Source organism: Panthera onca, chromosome C2 (genome assembly GCF_046562875.1).
Source record: "Panthera onca isolate mPanOnc1 chromosome C2, mPanOnc1 haplotype 2, whole genome shotgun sequence".
NCBI lineage: Eukaryota > Metazoa > Chordata > Mammalia > Carnivora > Felidae > Panthera > Panthera onca.
Window position 1 is genome coordinate 103,892,840 of NC_138347.1, and position 14,663 is coordinate 103,907,502.

At 38.4% G+C, this 14,663-nt stretch overlaps 1 protein-coding gene across 2 annotated transcripts in view; it reads right to left on the reverse strand.

Moving 5' to 3' along the window:
- NMD3 (NMD3 ribosome export adaptor) overlaps nucleotides 1–13,938 on the reverse strand; it is a 32,288-nt gene extending 18,350 nt beyond the window's left edge. The window contains exons 1-7 of one of the 2 annotated variants that reach the window (XM_060639128.3): nucleotides 13,808–13,938; nucleotides 13,194–13,249; nucleotides 12,126–12,260; nucleotides 10,335–10,431; nucleotides 3,117–3,197; nucleotides 1,978–2,106; nucleotides 1,613–1,703 (exon numbers count right to left, since the gene is read on the reverse strand). In XM_060639128.3, coding sequence (XP_060495111.2) covers nucleotides 1,613–1,703; nucleotides 1,978–2,106; nucleotides 3,117–3,197; nucleotides 10,335–10,431; nucleotides 12,126–12,260; nucleotides 13,194–13,237 — 577 coding nt within the window. In that variant the 5' untranslated portion in view covers nucleotides 13,238–13,249; nucleotides 13,808–13,938. The remainder of the gene's footprint in view (nucleotides 1–1,612; nucleotides 1,704–1,977; nucleotides 2,107–3,116; nucleotides 3,198–10,334; nucleotides 10,432–12,125; nucleotides 12,261–13,193; nucleotides 13,250–13,807) is intronic. The other variant, XM_078432191.2, reaches the window with a different exon arrangement.
- Nucleotides 13,939–14,663: the final 725 nt, after the last annotated feature.

A 14,663-nucleotide genomic window follows, 5' to 3' on the forward strand; every position in this document is an offset into this window, starting at 1 on the left:
TTCGAGCCGCACGTCAGGCTCTGTGCTGACAGCTCAGAGCCTGGAGCTTGCTTCTGATTCTGTGTCTCCCTCTCTCTGGCCCTCCCCCTGCTCATGCTCTCACTCTCTCTCTCAAAAATAAACATTAAAAAAAAAAAAACTATGACCCAGAACTTATCCAAGTCTTTTGCTACAAAACAATTCTGTGAGTACATATCTGTCAGGGTGATGAGAAATAATAGTGTTTTGCTTTCTTAGCTAGAATATTTGGATCTCCTCGTCCCCAAAAAAGTTACTCAAAACCAAGTTACTCAAAACAATGATGTATTTTTGCCCGGTGACTAGCCACAAACAACCAGGCACTATGTTACACAGACAAGAAGGGACCTTACCTTAAGTATACCTTAAGAATTCCTTAAGAACACTTTAAGTATTCATTAAATTGTGTTTTACCAATTTAGACTATTAACCTTATGTCTACTGGTAAAGCATTCAGGTCAGACACAAAGCTTAAAAGATGTTCTCCAGGTGACATCACTACATATATTCTCTCCCCAATGTAAGGACCCAAGACCACACTTCTCAAAAGTACTTTCCCAAGACATACAAGATATAAGCAACACATCAGTTAGTAACAGTGGAACTCAAAAATGAGGAGTACGATACAAGAATTTGGTCATTCCTTCAAGAACAGGTATCTCTAAGCCTATACTTTAGAGACTAGGAAAACAATATACGTACATGTTCACCAATAGCAAACAAATATTAACCTTTAGCAAGAAACTTCAAGAGTCTGTTTAAGAATATTTATGTTTTCTACTATCAATCAGGGAAATATTTATCCATCATCTAATATGTATACTATATCAACAGAAAGTGCTAAGACAGAACATACTCTAAGGAGCCATTATGAAATCATACAAAAAATTTTAAATTCCACCTTTAAGAAATCTAAATATATAATTTGTATATCAAAAACAAAAATATTACAGGGGCATCTGGGTTGCTCAGTTGGTTAAGTATCCAACTTTGACTCGGGTCACGATCTAGCAGCTCATGGATGGGTTCAAGCCCCGCGTCCGGCTCTGTGCTGACAGCTCAGAGCCTGGAGCCTGCTTTGAATTATGTCTCCCTCTTTCTTTCTGCCCCTCCCCTGCTTGTGTGCGTGCACTCATGCTCTTTCTCTCTCTCTCTCAAAAATAAACATTTAAAAAATACTACAAAAGAACTTACAAATCTCAAAAATAATTTTTTTCCAAACAGAAATCGATCTCTGCATAAAACAAGATCTCGAAGAATTTTCCATCATAGCACTTTATATTATATTAATGCAGCTACTGGCTTACTCATCTGGTAGCTACTTAGTGTAAATTTAAATTAAAATAGAAAAAAAATTAAGAATTTAGTTCCTCAGTTGCACCAGATACATTTCAAGTATTCAATAGCCATATACAGCTAGTGGCTACCATAATGGACAATGAAGATAAAGAACTAAGACTTTTTTTCCTTCCTAACAGAAGAAACTATTCTTTTGGACAGTACTATTCTAGCCATTGTCAATAAAGAGAAGACTTCTTACATTAGTTGAAATAAATTTTGAAATCATTTCAAATGTTTTCAAATTTTAACTCACCATGAATTTCTTTGATACGAAGTGTATTCTGATGCATTCCATATTTCAAAATCAACTGTTCCAGATAGTAGAAGGTTTTTTTGTGCAAAGTCTAAACATAAATGCATTATTAGATTAATAGATGAAATGCAAACAAACAAAAAAACCATCTATAGATATAGCACACTGATTTTTAAAACAAAACAACCTCTAAAGATGATCTTAAATGTGATAGTGACCTATTTTTAAAGATGAATGTTGCAGAAACCTAGACCATCCCTGGTGCCTGAGGATTTGGAAAGAAAAAGGAGGTTTTACTAACTGTTCATAACTGACAAAGATAAAATACAAGATGAAGGATTCACTCATCATCTTTCTGTCAATACCTTTTGCCTCACTTGAACCACAGCCTTCCAGAAATCTTTAGCTTCTACTCTGTGGCAATCTCCACACATCTGAGGCTGAACAACATAATCCACCACAAACACTTGCTGAAGGATAGCACCATTCATTACCTGGTAAGGGAAAAAAAAAAAAAAAAAATCACTCCTTCATTCTTTCCTTTTTATTTAGTAACATTTTTCTTAAAAGAAAATAATATTTCAAATTTAAGAACTTTAACATTTAAAGTTACTGTGGGGAGCCTGGGTGGCTCAGTTGGCTAAATGTCCAACTCTTGATTTCAGCTCAGGTCATGATCTGACTGTGAGTTTGAGCCCCACTGTCAGTGCAGAACCCCCTTGGGATTCTGTCTCCCTCTCTCTCTGCTCCTCCCCTGGTTGCTCACTATCTGTCTCTCAAAATAAATTTAAAAAAATAAACTTAAAAAACAAAGTTACTATTTAACTTAAAGTCTTTTTCCATGAATGCTTTGAGGACATCAATAATAAACCAATTAAAAAACTATAAAAATAAGTTATAGTATTAAGAAAAACACGTAAATTTAATTCGTAGGATTAAATTCGCATTTCATATTTACTTTTAAAGTGGCTGTGAAGATAGTCTTTGAAGAATCTATGTATCTATATACTTGTGTGTGTGTATTTGTGTGTGCGCGCGCACGCGCAGAATTCATCCTTAGAAGAAAAAATAAGACAAAGAAAACTCTCAAAAAAACAAACATTCCTTACTTAAATTGTTACCAAACATGGTCAATCACCAGAAATCACCTGGGAAGTTTTTAAACATAGATTTCTGGGTGTCACATCCAGACGGATCCAGTTGGATTCACTTAATGTGAATTACTGTGATGATTAGCCAAGTTTGAGAAACACTGTCTTAGCTCATGCTTTTACTTCAATCTTTTTCCTAACTTTTAAAAATTACTTTAGCCCACTAATCATTAGCAATAGCTGGTCTTACTAGCAACCTGATCATCTGTGCAGATGACCCAAAAGAAAACAAAAGTTAAAATTAAGATTACTCTTTCCCTTTTAAGCTATTCAAGCCATAAGGTAACTTACCAATATCTCCTCATTTTCACTACCTACAATTTAGACATGCTGAGAAACTTTGTATAGCTTACCTCTTTCTGAATAGTCAGTTTAACTTTAAGTCTCTTAGAATGGGGCTCAGTCCAAACAAAACCTGCATCTACAAGCCGTACCTTCAAAAAAAAACACAAACAAAAAGAAACCTAAATTCCCACCAGAGAAAAAAGATGAAAGAACTCATTAATAGATTTCATAAGATGTTTAAGGAATCTCATTGGCATCACTACTCAACATCATCAGTAAAAAAAAAAAAAAAATTATCATTAGAGGTATGGCAACAAAAAGAGCAAATAAAAGGACGATCTAATGACTTCATCATTTACAAGAAATCTCACGAACAAGTTTCTAGTTGGATTATTCTCTCTACATTAAATACATTGGTTTTTTAAAAAATTCATTAAAGGGAGTCTCATATTGAATACTGAATCCACAATGGTAACTTACCGCTAAATCAGCAGAGGCCAAAAAAGTTTGCTGTATGTAAAGAACTGAATGTAGCTCAATATGGCTAAAATGGGTGTTTCAAGGAAGAAGAGGATTGGAACAAAAATGGAGGCTGTTTCAATAACTTGGGCAGAAAGTGCAGGTGACCTGAACTAAGAAGTGCTGGAAATAAAAGAAGCAGAAAGACCCAAGAGTTATTTAGGAAATAAGATTTACAGGATTGAGTGATACTGTATATGGGAAGGATGAAAAGAACAGATTCTAAAATGATGCTCAAGTATCCAGCTTGGGCATCCAGGTAATAACTATTTTTCTGAAACAAAGGAGAGATTTGATGGACAGAAGATACTATTTTTGGTTTCAGACATTTAAGAGGGTTTATGTATGATACACCCAAATGAAATTGTTCAGAGGATAGTAAGATATATATTTGATTTGGAGCTCTATGGAGAAAACTGAGCTGGAGAGAACAGATTTGGGAGACATCGGTGGGCAGATGATGCTTTTGTCAACTCTTGTCTGATGAGAACTAGACTTGCTAGTGTAGATGCAACACTCCAGAGTAAAACCCTCCTCACATGACTGGTTCCCCTAAAGCAAAACCCAGGTACAAGAGGGTGACAGGCAGTGTTTAATTCCCTCAGTCTCCATCTGCAAGAGTCAAGAAGGCAGCCCAAAGGCTCTAAGACTGCCCTTCCCTCAGCTTCCAACCTCATCCACAGGAATGGAGAGAAGACCCTTGACACCTACTTCAACATTTCCTAACACAGCCTCACCACACTATCCGTCCTCAGACAGTCAGAACTGATCAACTTAACTGGGCCCTTTATTCTTCTTTACAACATCCCCAAACATTTCAGTCACCCCTCATCTCCCACACTCCAATTACACATATTCCCTATTCTGTCCCATCTAACACTCCTCCAAAAATTCTGAAACCCTTTCACAGCGCCCTCTGGAACTCAACATTCACTAACACAACAAAGCCTCCTAAATGCTCAATCTTTTTGCTAAACATTCCCTTCACCTTCTAGATCTCGTTACATAGAATGCTCCCCTAAAGCTAATTAAGGACTAATTGTTCTGTTTTAATTCCTATCACTGGACCAAGAGCTAGACAGGTGTCCTTCTTGCTCTTAACTGCTAATTCCAAACCACCTCCCTGCCTCCTCCTTAAACACACCCAGTTTTGAATCTGAAGGCTATGCTACCCACTCTGTTATAGTCATCTGTTAACCCCTGGGTCACCCCTCTCATTTCTCAAAGACTTTAGCTCCTGGCTCACTGCTGCTGTTTCCAACAATATTAGTACTTAGTGATTTCAATATCCTTACAATACCCTAGCATCTCCCTTCTTTGAGTTCCTCTTACAAGATCTCGTCCTCCTTCTATCTCAGCTATTCATATCCTTTTACCAGTAAGTTTTACCAATAACTGAAACCTCTCCAAAATCTCAACTCCAAACATCCTGTCTCCCACCTCTTATCTTTCCAGCTCATTTGCTCTAGCTCCTGGGCACTAAAACCCCTGCAACCTATTGCAACCCACGATCTATTCACCCTACCACCTTTTCACTATCTCTCATACCTCTCTATCTACTCACTTCCATCATATCCTAGCTTAATTTCAAGATCAATCATCAAAACCATTCCCATGCATACACTCAATTCCCTTGGTCCCTCTCTCACTTTACCTTAGTCATCTGGCTAAATCACAATCTTTGTTAAATTCAGTACACTGCCTGCTCTATGCCTTACCTGTACAACTGATGGGGTTACAGAAAGAAATACACATCATGCTAGTCTTTAAATTTTTAACAGTAATCTTTGTAACCATACAACATCATTCTAGTACATTCTCTCTCTCCCACTCACTGGAGGACTATTTCACAACTTCTCCTCCACCCTCAAACATCTAATAGTTTTTCCCTCATAACTACTGCCCAGACTTCATTTCTCAATTAGAAAAGTAATCAGAAGATTTTCCAGAAGTTCCCACTTACCAATACATTCTCTCCTGTTACCACAGATGAACTGTCCTTGCTCCTATCAAGACCAACCTTAAGAATGCACCATTAGAGAGCAGAGATACTTGTTTTGTTCCACAAAAATATTCCAGGTTCCCAAAATGGTGCCTGGGAGAGAGTAAGTGCCAAATATTTGTTGATATTCTTCCACAAGTATGTTATATACTATCTCTTTTCCACTCTTCAAGGGCATGCCCCAGGCAATTATTCTGTCTCTGTGCAAACTGTTCCCTCTGTACTCTACAACTCCTAGATAACTTACAAATATAACTACAACATCTCACATCTTGAGAAATGGGTCCCTTCCCCTTATTTCCCTCTACCCATTGCCCCATTTGTTTCCCTTTAGAGCAAATCTCAAAAAAAAAAAAAAAAAAAAAGGAAAAAAAGAATTACCTATACTTGTCACCTCCAATTCCTGTCCTGTTCTCTCATTTCCATTCAAATCAGGTCTTTTATCTCCACCACTACACATAAATTGCTCATTAAAGTCATTAGTAATCTTCACATTGCTAAATCTACAGAATTCATGACTTGACCCATTAGATGTAAATTACACAATCACTTCCTTTGTAAAATACCTCCCTTGTGTTCCAAGACACTACACTCACCTAATTTCTCATCTATTTCATCTAGCAACTCCTTTTCAGTGTCCTTTGATTTGTCATCTTCCCAAGCTTTTATCAGTAAAAGATCCCAGAATTCAGTCCTCAAATTGCTTCCCTTCTCTAGCCAAACTCCCTAGGAAATATTCAAGTTCACAGCTGTAAATAGCATCTATATCCCAAATTCATTACCTCCAGTCTGGACCACTCCCCTGCTGATTTATCCAGCTGCCTACTATTTCTACTTCCATGTTTAATGGACATCTAAGTACCACTATGAGATAGCTCTAATCTCTCCCACCCTGACCTGCTCCTTTTGAAGTCTTCACTACCTACTAACAGCAACTCCCTCCTTCTGGTTGCTCAAGAATCATGGATGTCATATCATACTTATACTCATCTATCACATACACACATCCAGCTTCATAAGTAAATCCTACTGACTACCTTCAAAGTAGATGCAGAAACCGTCCATTTCTTACCACCTCTACTACTGACCCAAATACCACCATTACTTATGATTACTACAATCACTCCCCATAGGTCCCTACTTCTACCTTCACCCCCACCTCCTTCACATGCATTCTAAACACAATGGCAAAGGATCCTGCTAAAACATAAATCATTCATCTTGCTACTACTCTACACTACACCTACTCTACCCATTACATTCAGAGTAAAAACCTGACCTTCCATGACTTTCCATGATTGCTGTTTTCATCCCACACTACTTTTCCCCTCCTCACTCCACTCTCTCCACACAGGGATGCTCCTGCCTCTACTTGTTTTCTCTACCCATTAAGTCTCTTCTCCAGATTCCTGCACAGCTCCCTCTCATACTGCTTTTAAGGTTTACTCAAATGTCACCTTATCAGTGAGGCATTACCTAACCACTCTATTTCATTGTTTGAATATAGATGACATACAATGCCAACTGCTCTAGCTTAAATTACAACTCTTCCCTGTGTAGTTCTTAGCCCCTTCCTGGTTTTTCCTCCCACAGAATTTAGACCTTTTAATATACCGTATAATATACCGACTTATTTTGTTCAGTGCCTACTCCACACCCTCTCCTCCAACTAGAATGAATGTTCCCTAGGGTCGCCTGGGTGGCTTTGTCAGTAGAACGTCCAATTCTTGATCTCAGGATCAGGTAGTTGAGTTCAAGCCCCACCCTGAGCATGGGGTCTACTTAAAAAAAAAAACAAAAAAAAACACATAGAATAAAAGTTCCCTAAGACAGACATTTTGTCTCTGCTATATCCCCAAGACCAAAAGCAGACTGGTACAGAGCTGACACTTAATAAACACTGCTGAATGAACTAAAGAATTATTAAGGCTCATCAGACATTTGACAAAAGCCTGAAAGTGAGAAGTACAAAAGTGAGACCAAGTTACACAAAAAACTGACTCCAGAGCCAAATTAGGAGAACAGAAGGAAATTTTTGAAAAAAATTATCAAACCTTCAGAAAAATTCAACAAAATGCATTGCTATTGGTAGGAATGTAAATTGGTACAGCCACTGTGGGAAACAGTATGGAAGTTCCTCAAAAAATTAAAAATAGAAATACCAGGGGAACCTGGGTGGCTCAGTTGGTTGAGCCACCAACTCTTGGTTTCAGCTCAGGTCATGATCTCACGTTTCGTGGGTTTGAACCCTGCATCGGGCTCTGCGCTGACAGGGTAGAGCCTGCTTGGGATCCTCTCTCTCTCTGCCCCTCCCCCCACTGTCTCTCTCGAAATGAATAAACTTAAAAAAAATCTAAAAAAAAAACCAAACAAACAGAAATACCATATGATCCAATAACACCACTACTATTTACCCAAAGGAAAAAAAAATACTAACTGAAAAAGATATATGCAGTCCTATGTTTACTACAGCATGACTTGTCATAGCCAAGATACAGAAGGAACCTAAGTGTCCCTCAGTAGATGAATGAATAAAAAAGATGTGGTATATAGAGAATGGAATATTACACAGCCAAAAAAGAATGATATCTTGGGGCACCTGGGTAGCTCAGTCAGATAAGTATTCGACTCTTGTTTTCGGCTCAGGTCATGATCTCACGATTTGTGGGTTCAAGCCCCGCATCAGGCTCTGTGCTGGCAGCGTGGATCCTGCTTGGGATTCTCTCTCTCCCTCTCTCTCAAAATAAATAAAAATAAGTATTAAAAAAAAGGATGGTATCTTGCCATCTACAGCAACATGGATAGACCTAGAGAACATTAAGCTAAGTGAAATAAGTCAGAAAAAAAAAAAGAAGTCAGACTGAGAAAGACAAATACCACATGGTATCATTCATATGTGGAACCTAAAAAAACAAGTGAACAAACAAAAAGCAGAATGAGACCTATAAATACAGAGAACAAACTGATGGTTGCCAGAAGGAAGGGGACTGTGGGGGCAAGCAAAATGGAGAAAGGGTAGTGGAAGACACAGCTTCCAGTTACGGAATGAGTTGTGCGGATAAAAGGTACAATACAGATAATATAGTTGATTATATTGTATTACTGTTGTAAGGTAACAGATGGTAGCTACACTTGTGGTGAGCACAGCGTAACATATAAAGATGTCAAATCAGTATGCTGTACACCTGAAACTAATGTAACATTGTGTGTCAACTTATACGCAAATTTTTAAAAAGTTTAAAGAAAAATTAAAAAAAAATTTTTTTTTAAAAGAACAGAATGCATCAAAAACATTAAGACTTTGGTAAAGATTCTGGAACTTAAAAATATCACTGCTGGAACAACAAAAATCAATACAGAGACTGGAAGATAAAGCAAAGGAAATCACTCAGAAAAAAAGACAAAAAGATTAAAAACATCCCAAGGAGAAAAAGACAAACTTTTAAGCCAATAGGGACAACATTTGACTAACGGAAACTCCAGGGATGAAAAAAAATAAAACAAAGAAAAAATTTCAAAGAACTATTTCATGTTATTTTATCAGAGCTTAAAAGAGAATTTGAAGGGGTGCCTGAGTGGCTCAGTCAGATGAGCATCCAACTGGATTTCAGCTCAGGTCACAATTCCAGAATCATGGGATCAAGCCCATTGGGCTCTGTGCTGAGCGTAGAGCCTGCTTGAGATTCTCTCATTCTCTCTCTCTCTCTCTCTCAAGACTCTCTCTCTATCTCTCAAATAAAAATAAAATAAAATAGAATCTGAAGACTTTCAAACCGAATCCATTTCAATTAAAAATATACCTGGTATCAAAGTTTAACACAAAGAAGGCTGAAAGTGTTATGCAGAGAGAGAGGTAAACTGGACTAAAATCCTGTTTGTTTTTTTGGAGACAATGATGCACTCACTTTAAATAACAGGCATAAATATTTTCTTTCTAGAGCAATAATGAAAATAAAAAGAAACTGAATACCATAGCCCTAATACTATAATCTCCTAAATTATGTTTAGCAATGGTATATTTTTTAATGTTTTATTTATTTTTTATCTATTTATTTTTTTAACGTTTATTTTTTGAGACAGAGAGACAGAGCATGAACAGGGGAGGGGCAGAGAGAGAGGGAGACACAGATTCTGAAACAGGCTCCAGGCTCTGAGCTGTCAGCACAGAGCCCGACGCGGGGCTCGAACTCACGGACCGTGAGATCATGACCTGAGCCGAAGTCGGATGCTTAACCGACTGAGCCACTCAGGCGCCCCTAATGTTTTATTTTTTATTTGAGAGAAAGAGGTGAAAGAGACAGAGTGTGCATGCACGAGCAGGTAAGTAGCAGACAGAGAACCTTAAGCAGGCTGCATGCTTAGCGCAGAGCCTGCTGGAAGACTCAATTTCATAATCACGAGATCACGACCTGAGCGGAAATCGAGAGTCAGACACTTAACTGACTGGGCCACCCAGGGACCCCAGCAATGCGTTTATATAAATATTTTCAGAAAAAACTACTGCACATAAGAGGCTGGCGATAAATAATGAATGAAAAAAACACATTTCACATTAAGTCTTTTAAAGCAAAAAGATTTTCATTTCCATAAAAAAAGAATATATATAACTTTAAAAATGGACACAGTTTTGTAGTAGGGTGCTTACCAACAGTAACATTTAAGTTATTTTTGGAAAACCTACTGGTAGGATTTTCTGAAAATAAGAGATTAAAATATAAAAACAGTAACACATGCCTACAAAAACCAATTTAACTAACTGACCTACCTTACTCAGAGGGCCTTTGATTTTTTTCAAACACAAAGCAAGAAGTTCCCTGGATTCTAATGCACACTGTATCCAAGTTCCTGGTGGCTGGAAATATCTGAGAAAGAAAATACACTGAAACCCAGCATTTCTCAGGAAAGACAAAAATTTCAATGTGAATCTGCAGACAATCCACTGATTATTAGTAAGATATAATAATACCCAAGGTTGATATGAAGCACTTAACCCAAATATATTTAACAGTTCCAGAAAACTTTCAATTAGATCAGTAGCTTCAGTTTAAAATGTGAAATCCTAAGTATATTTGAGAAAGCCAGTCTAAAATAATCTATTAAAGAGGTCTTAATACTTCAAGCACCAGCAAAGAATTCCAGTGAGGACTGAAAAATGCCTAAAAGTTCTCTGAAGCTACACTCTGAAAAACAGGTAAGAAATCATCTTAAAATGGTATTAGAATGGTTTATAATAAGCATCTAAGATGCTTGAGAACTGCTAATTTCTCACACACAAAAAAGATAAATTAGCACCTCATACTATGTATCAACAGTAGTTCAGACTTTTCATGTATTTCAAGTCCATTCCCAAATGTGAAATTGTAAAACTTGTTATTAAATCTTAAATAAAACCTAATTAAATTAAACCTTAAATCCTTTGTGCACATGCTTTAAGATTTTTAGCCCAGTCTGCTCAGGACTTACGAGAGTGCCAAGCACATAGTAAACACTCAATAAGTATTTGTTAAATACATAATACTTCTAAATATGTTACGTGAATGCTTGTTTTTGCCATACTTAAGTGCATATTCTGATTTTCACCTTTAAAGGTTCATTCAAAAACCTTATACAGGTCCATTTGTAATAAGCATGCTTCTGGAGACAAAGGGCTTCATATATCAATTAATAAAGCCTTTCATTCTGATGACAAAATTAAGGTTTAGAGAGGTTAATTGGCAGAGTTTCAAAAAGCTCATTTGTGAGAAATCCAAGACAAACTAGGTCTCCTGATTCTTTGTCTCAGGCTTTTTCCACTCCACCATGCTTTCAATAGCAGGTATCTGTAAATGATCAAGCCTCATACTCGCCAAACTTGCAAACTATAAACTCCCTAAAATAGTACAGAAAAATTTCATGTTTTTGTACATATGTAAATTTTAAGTGTTTTTCTGGAAAGACAGTTTTCAAATTCCCATAGGGATTCATGAGCCACCTCCCCCATCCCTAACCCATCTGGGAAATCACAGGCAATTAGTTTTATATGGGCAGTGTCACTGGGCAGTTTTGTGTTACTTGATAGCTTACTACAGTCATTTAGTTACATGGGAATTTTAATAAATTTTTAAAACACTTTGCTCAAATACTTAAAACATTAAAACTTAGGAGGGTTTTTGTCATACATAGCATCTGGTAACTAAAATGAAAAAAAAAAAAAAAAAAACCTCATGATAATAACAACAGTATGTCCTTAGTAATCTCTTTCACTTACCCTTATGAACATCAACTCATATCTGTTCACTGTATACAGCAAACCTATTAATCTCTTACAAGGAAAAAAATTTAAAAAAACAGCCAAGCACCTTTCCACTAACTTTACCAGATTAGCAGGGCAAACCAGGAAAGTACATTACAAAATTGCAAATCCTAAAATCTTTGGCAACACCAACATAAGTAAAAATTAAATGTCAATTACATGCACTTTATTCTATGTATGTTGGTGTCATCTCAGCATATGCCAGTGGCTCTCCTATCTACAAATCTCAACTTCAAGTAGGACAAAATAAGTACTACACCATACCTTTGACATTGCTTGCAGAAAGACACACAGACCTGCTTCGGAATGCCTTGGCTGATGTCTACTTTACTTCGCAAACAGGCCACACAAATATTGGCAGGATTTGGACTGATTGGGACACCACACTCGCAGCACAAGCTTAAATAAATAAATACAGCATAAATTTTTCATGTTAGGTTTCATAAATGCATTTGATGCCTTGATAAAGGCTATCAAACAAAAGCCTTCCAAGTTAGGCCATATTATCTCTACGTTAAAAAAAGAAAAAAAAAAAACTTGCAGAGCAATCTTCAAAGATGCTATAAAGCATCACCTTGGAATACTGCACCAAAAAAACAAGGATGGCTAGAACTTCAAAAATCCTCAAACTATGGTGATGTTCAGAAGGTCTAGAGAGTGTAAATTATTTCTAATAGTAATCATCAGACAGCTTTATAGTCCAAAGGCATTTTTTTTTAAAGGTGCCAGTATAGGACTACCAAAATGTAAACATTTACCCAGAACAGAAAATTTTTCAAAGGACGGAGACTCATGTCTAGTGATGCGGTAAAATGGACGGGGGTCTTAACTCCAGGTGTACTGGGGACAGAAAATGTTTAGGAATCATTGATGCTGTCCCAAAGAAATGTTCTATAACCCGTAATGTTCAAATATAGTAGTCACCAGGCACATGTGGCTCCTGAGGACCTGAAACATGCCTAGTATGATTGAAGAACTTCATATTTAATTTTTCATCTTAGTTTCTTTACATTTAAATAGCCACATGTGACTAATGGCTATCACATGGACATCCAGAAGAATGTATAGTGAATATTTTAATACTCTTAAAGCAACTATTTTAATTTTATTTTAATACTCTTAAAGCAAGTATTTTGCTACGACAAACTTTCCAACTAAAACTGAATTCCATTTTCTCAAGAAATAAAGCTTTCCGCTTTCCCCACTTAAGACAAAGAATTCCATCTCAAAAAACAAACACACGAAAAGCTTCCCTCCCAGGTAGTGAGTTTCAAAGACTCACTTCAGCATCTTTAAATGCAAGGGGGATGGGGAAAAAGGAATAGGACTCACATGTGTCCAGGGGTGCGGTCGGCGGATTCCGTCATATACTCCATGTTTCTGTATCCCTTGATTTCAAGAGAGAGAATGAATCGTGGGATTTAAGTCACTTGCCTATTCACCTCTATACAAATCTTCCTTCTCTTTCCTTCTCTTTCTCTGAATAAGTCAGACAAGCCTCGTAAAGCAGCAGATAACCAATTCCATCTAGCTACTTTGTAAGAAGTCACTTCCTTTTAATATCAGAACCAAAGAAATTCCAGAATTCCAGAGTTTCCCTGAGCCATTAAACTCGGCTACTGACCGCAAGCATCACCACGGCGCCAACTCCCGCGGGAGGAGAAGGGCGCTCAGGGGGCCGGGGCCGCCACCCCCACCCTCACCCTCAAACCTGCAGCGACCGGGCCTCAGCCCCGCGCCGCAGAAATCGCCGTTGGTGTCACGGCGCCGCGGCCCACCCACCCGGACCCCGCACACGGCGGGTGGAACCTCACGCGGGCTCCCGGCGGGCAGCGCACACGCGGCACGCACGAGGCCTGAGGCCGGCCGGAAATCAGGGAATCCGCCCCACCCTCTCCTCAGGGACCCCGCGCGACCGCTAAGCCAGGTCTCCGCCCAGAACCTACTTAACGCCTCTGGGACAGACCCAGTTTTGCGGGAAATCTGCGACAAAACAGCCCCTGTCACCTCCAGGTGACACCTCCAGGCTGCCACACAGCCAACGCCAGCACGACGAAAGTCTCGCGAGACAAGAGCTCGAAATCCCGTGGACCGAGAACGAGGAGTTAAAGGGGCGGGTGGGGGCGGAGGAAGGGGAGGGCACAGGCGAGCCTGCGGTGGGGACGGGGCCCAGAGGCGGGGCACGCGGGAAGGAGTGGGGAGAGAAGGCTCGGCCTCTCTCCTGCGATAGTGGGTGGTACTTACATAGACTTTACAACTCCTCTATTGGGTTATCATCTTTCCCGATTTTCCCTGGCCAGAGTTCACTCCACGCTAACCTCGCCCTTGTATATAAATCACTTTTCAGATATCCTCATTGGGAGCTTGCTTGCTTCATGATTATATAAATGATTATATAAAAGTTGTATGTAAACAGTACCACAACACACAAATTAAACTACATCGAGGGCAGTGTCTCTTTGTTCATCATCATATGCCTAATGCCTGCTACATCCTGAATACTCAAATGCAGACTTGTTGAATAGATGAAAGAAAGAAACGTAAGACACAATTATTTGTGAAGAAATCTGATAGTTTTAGTCCACTATTAGAATGTGCTTCCTGATAGCGCACTTCATATCTCCTTATGACTTTATACCTTGATCTTAGAACTGCACAGACCATGGCTAACCAGTTTTTCATGACAGAATCTCAAATATTTGAAGAGCACATTTTTTTCTGTCTTCTCACCCCAATTTCAAGGACTAAGCAAGGTCATCTAATAGAAGGTGATCAAAGAAACCCTCTCATTTCTTGCCTAGG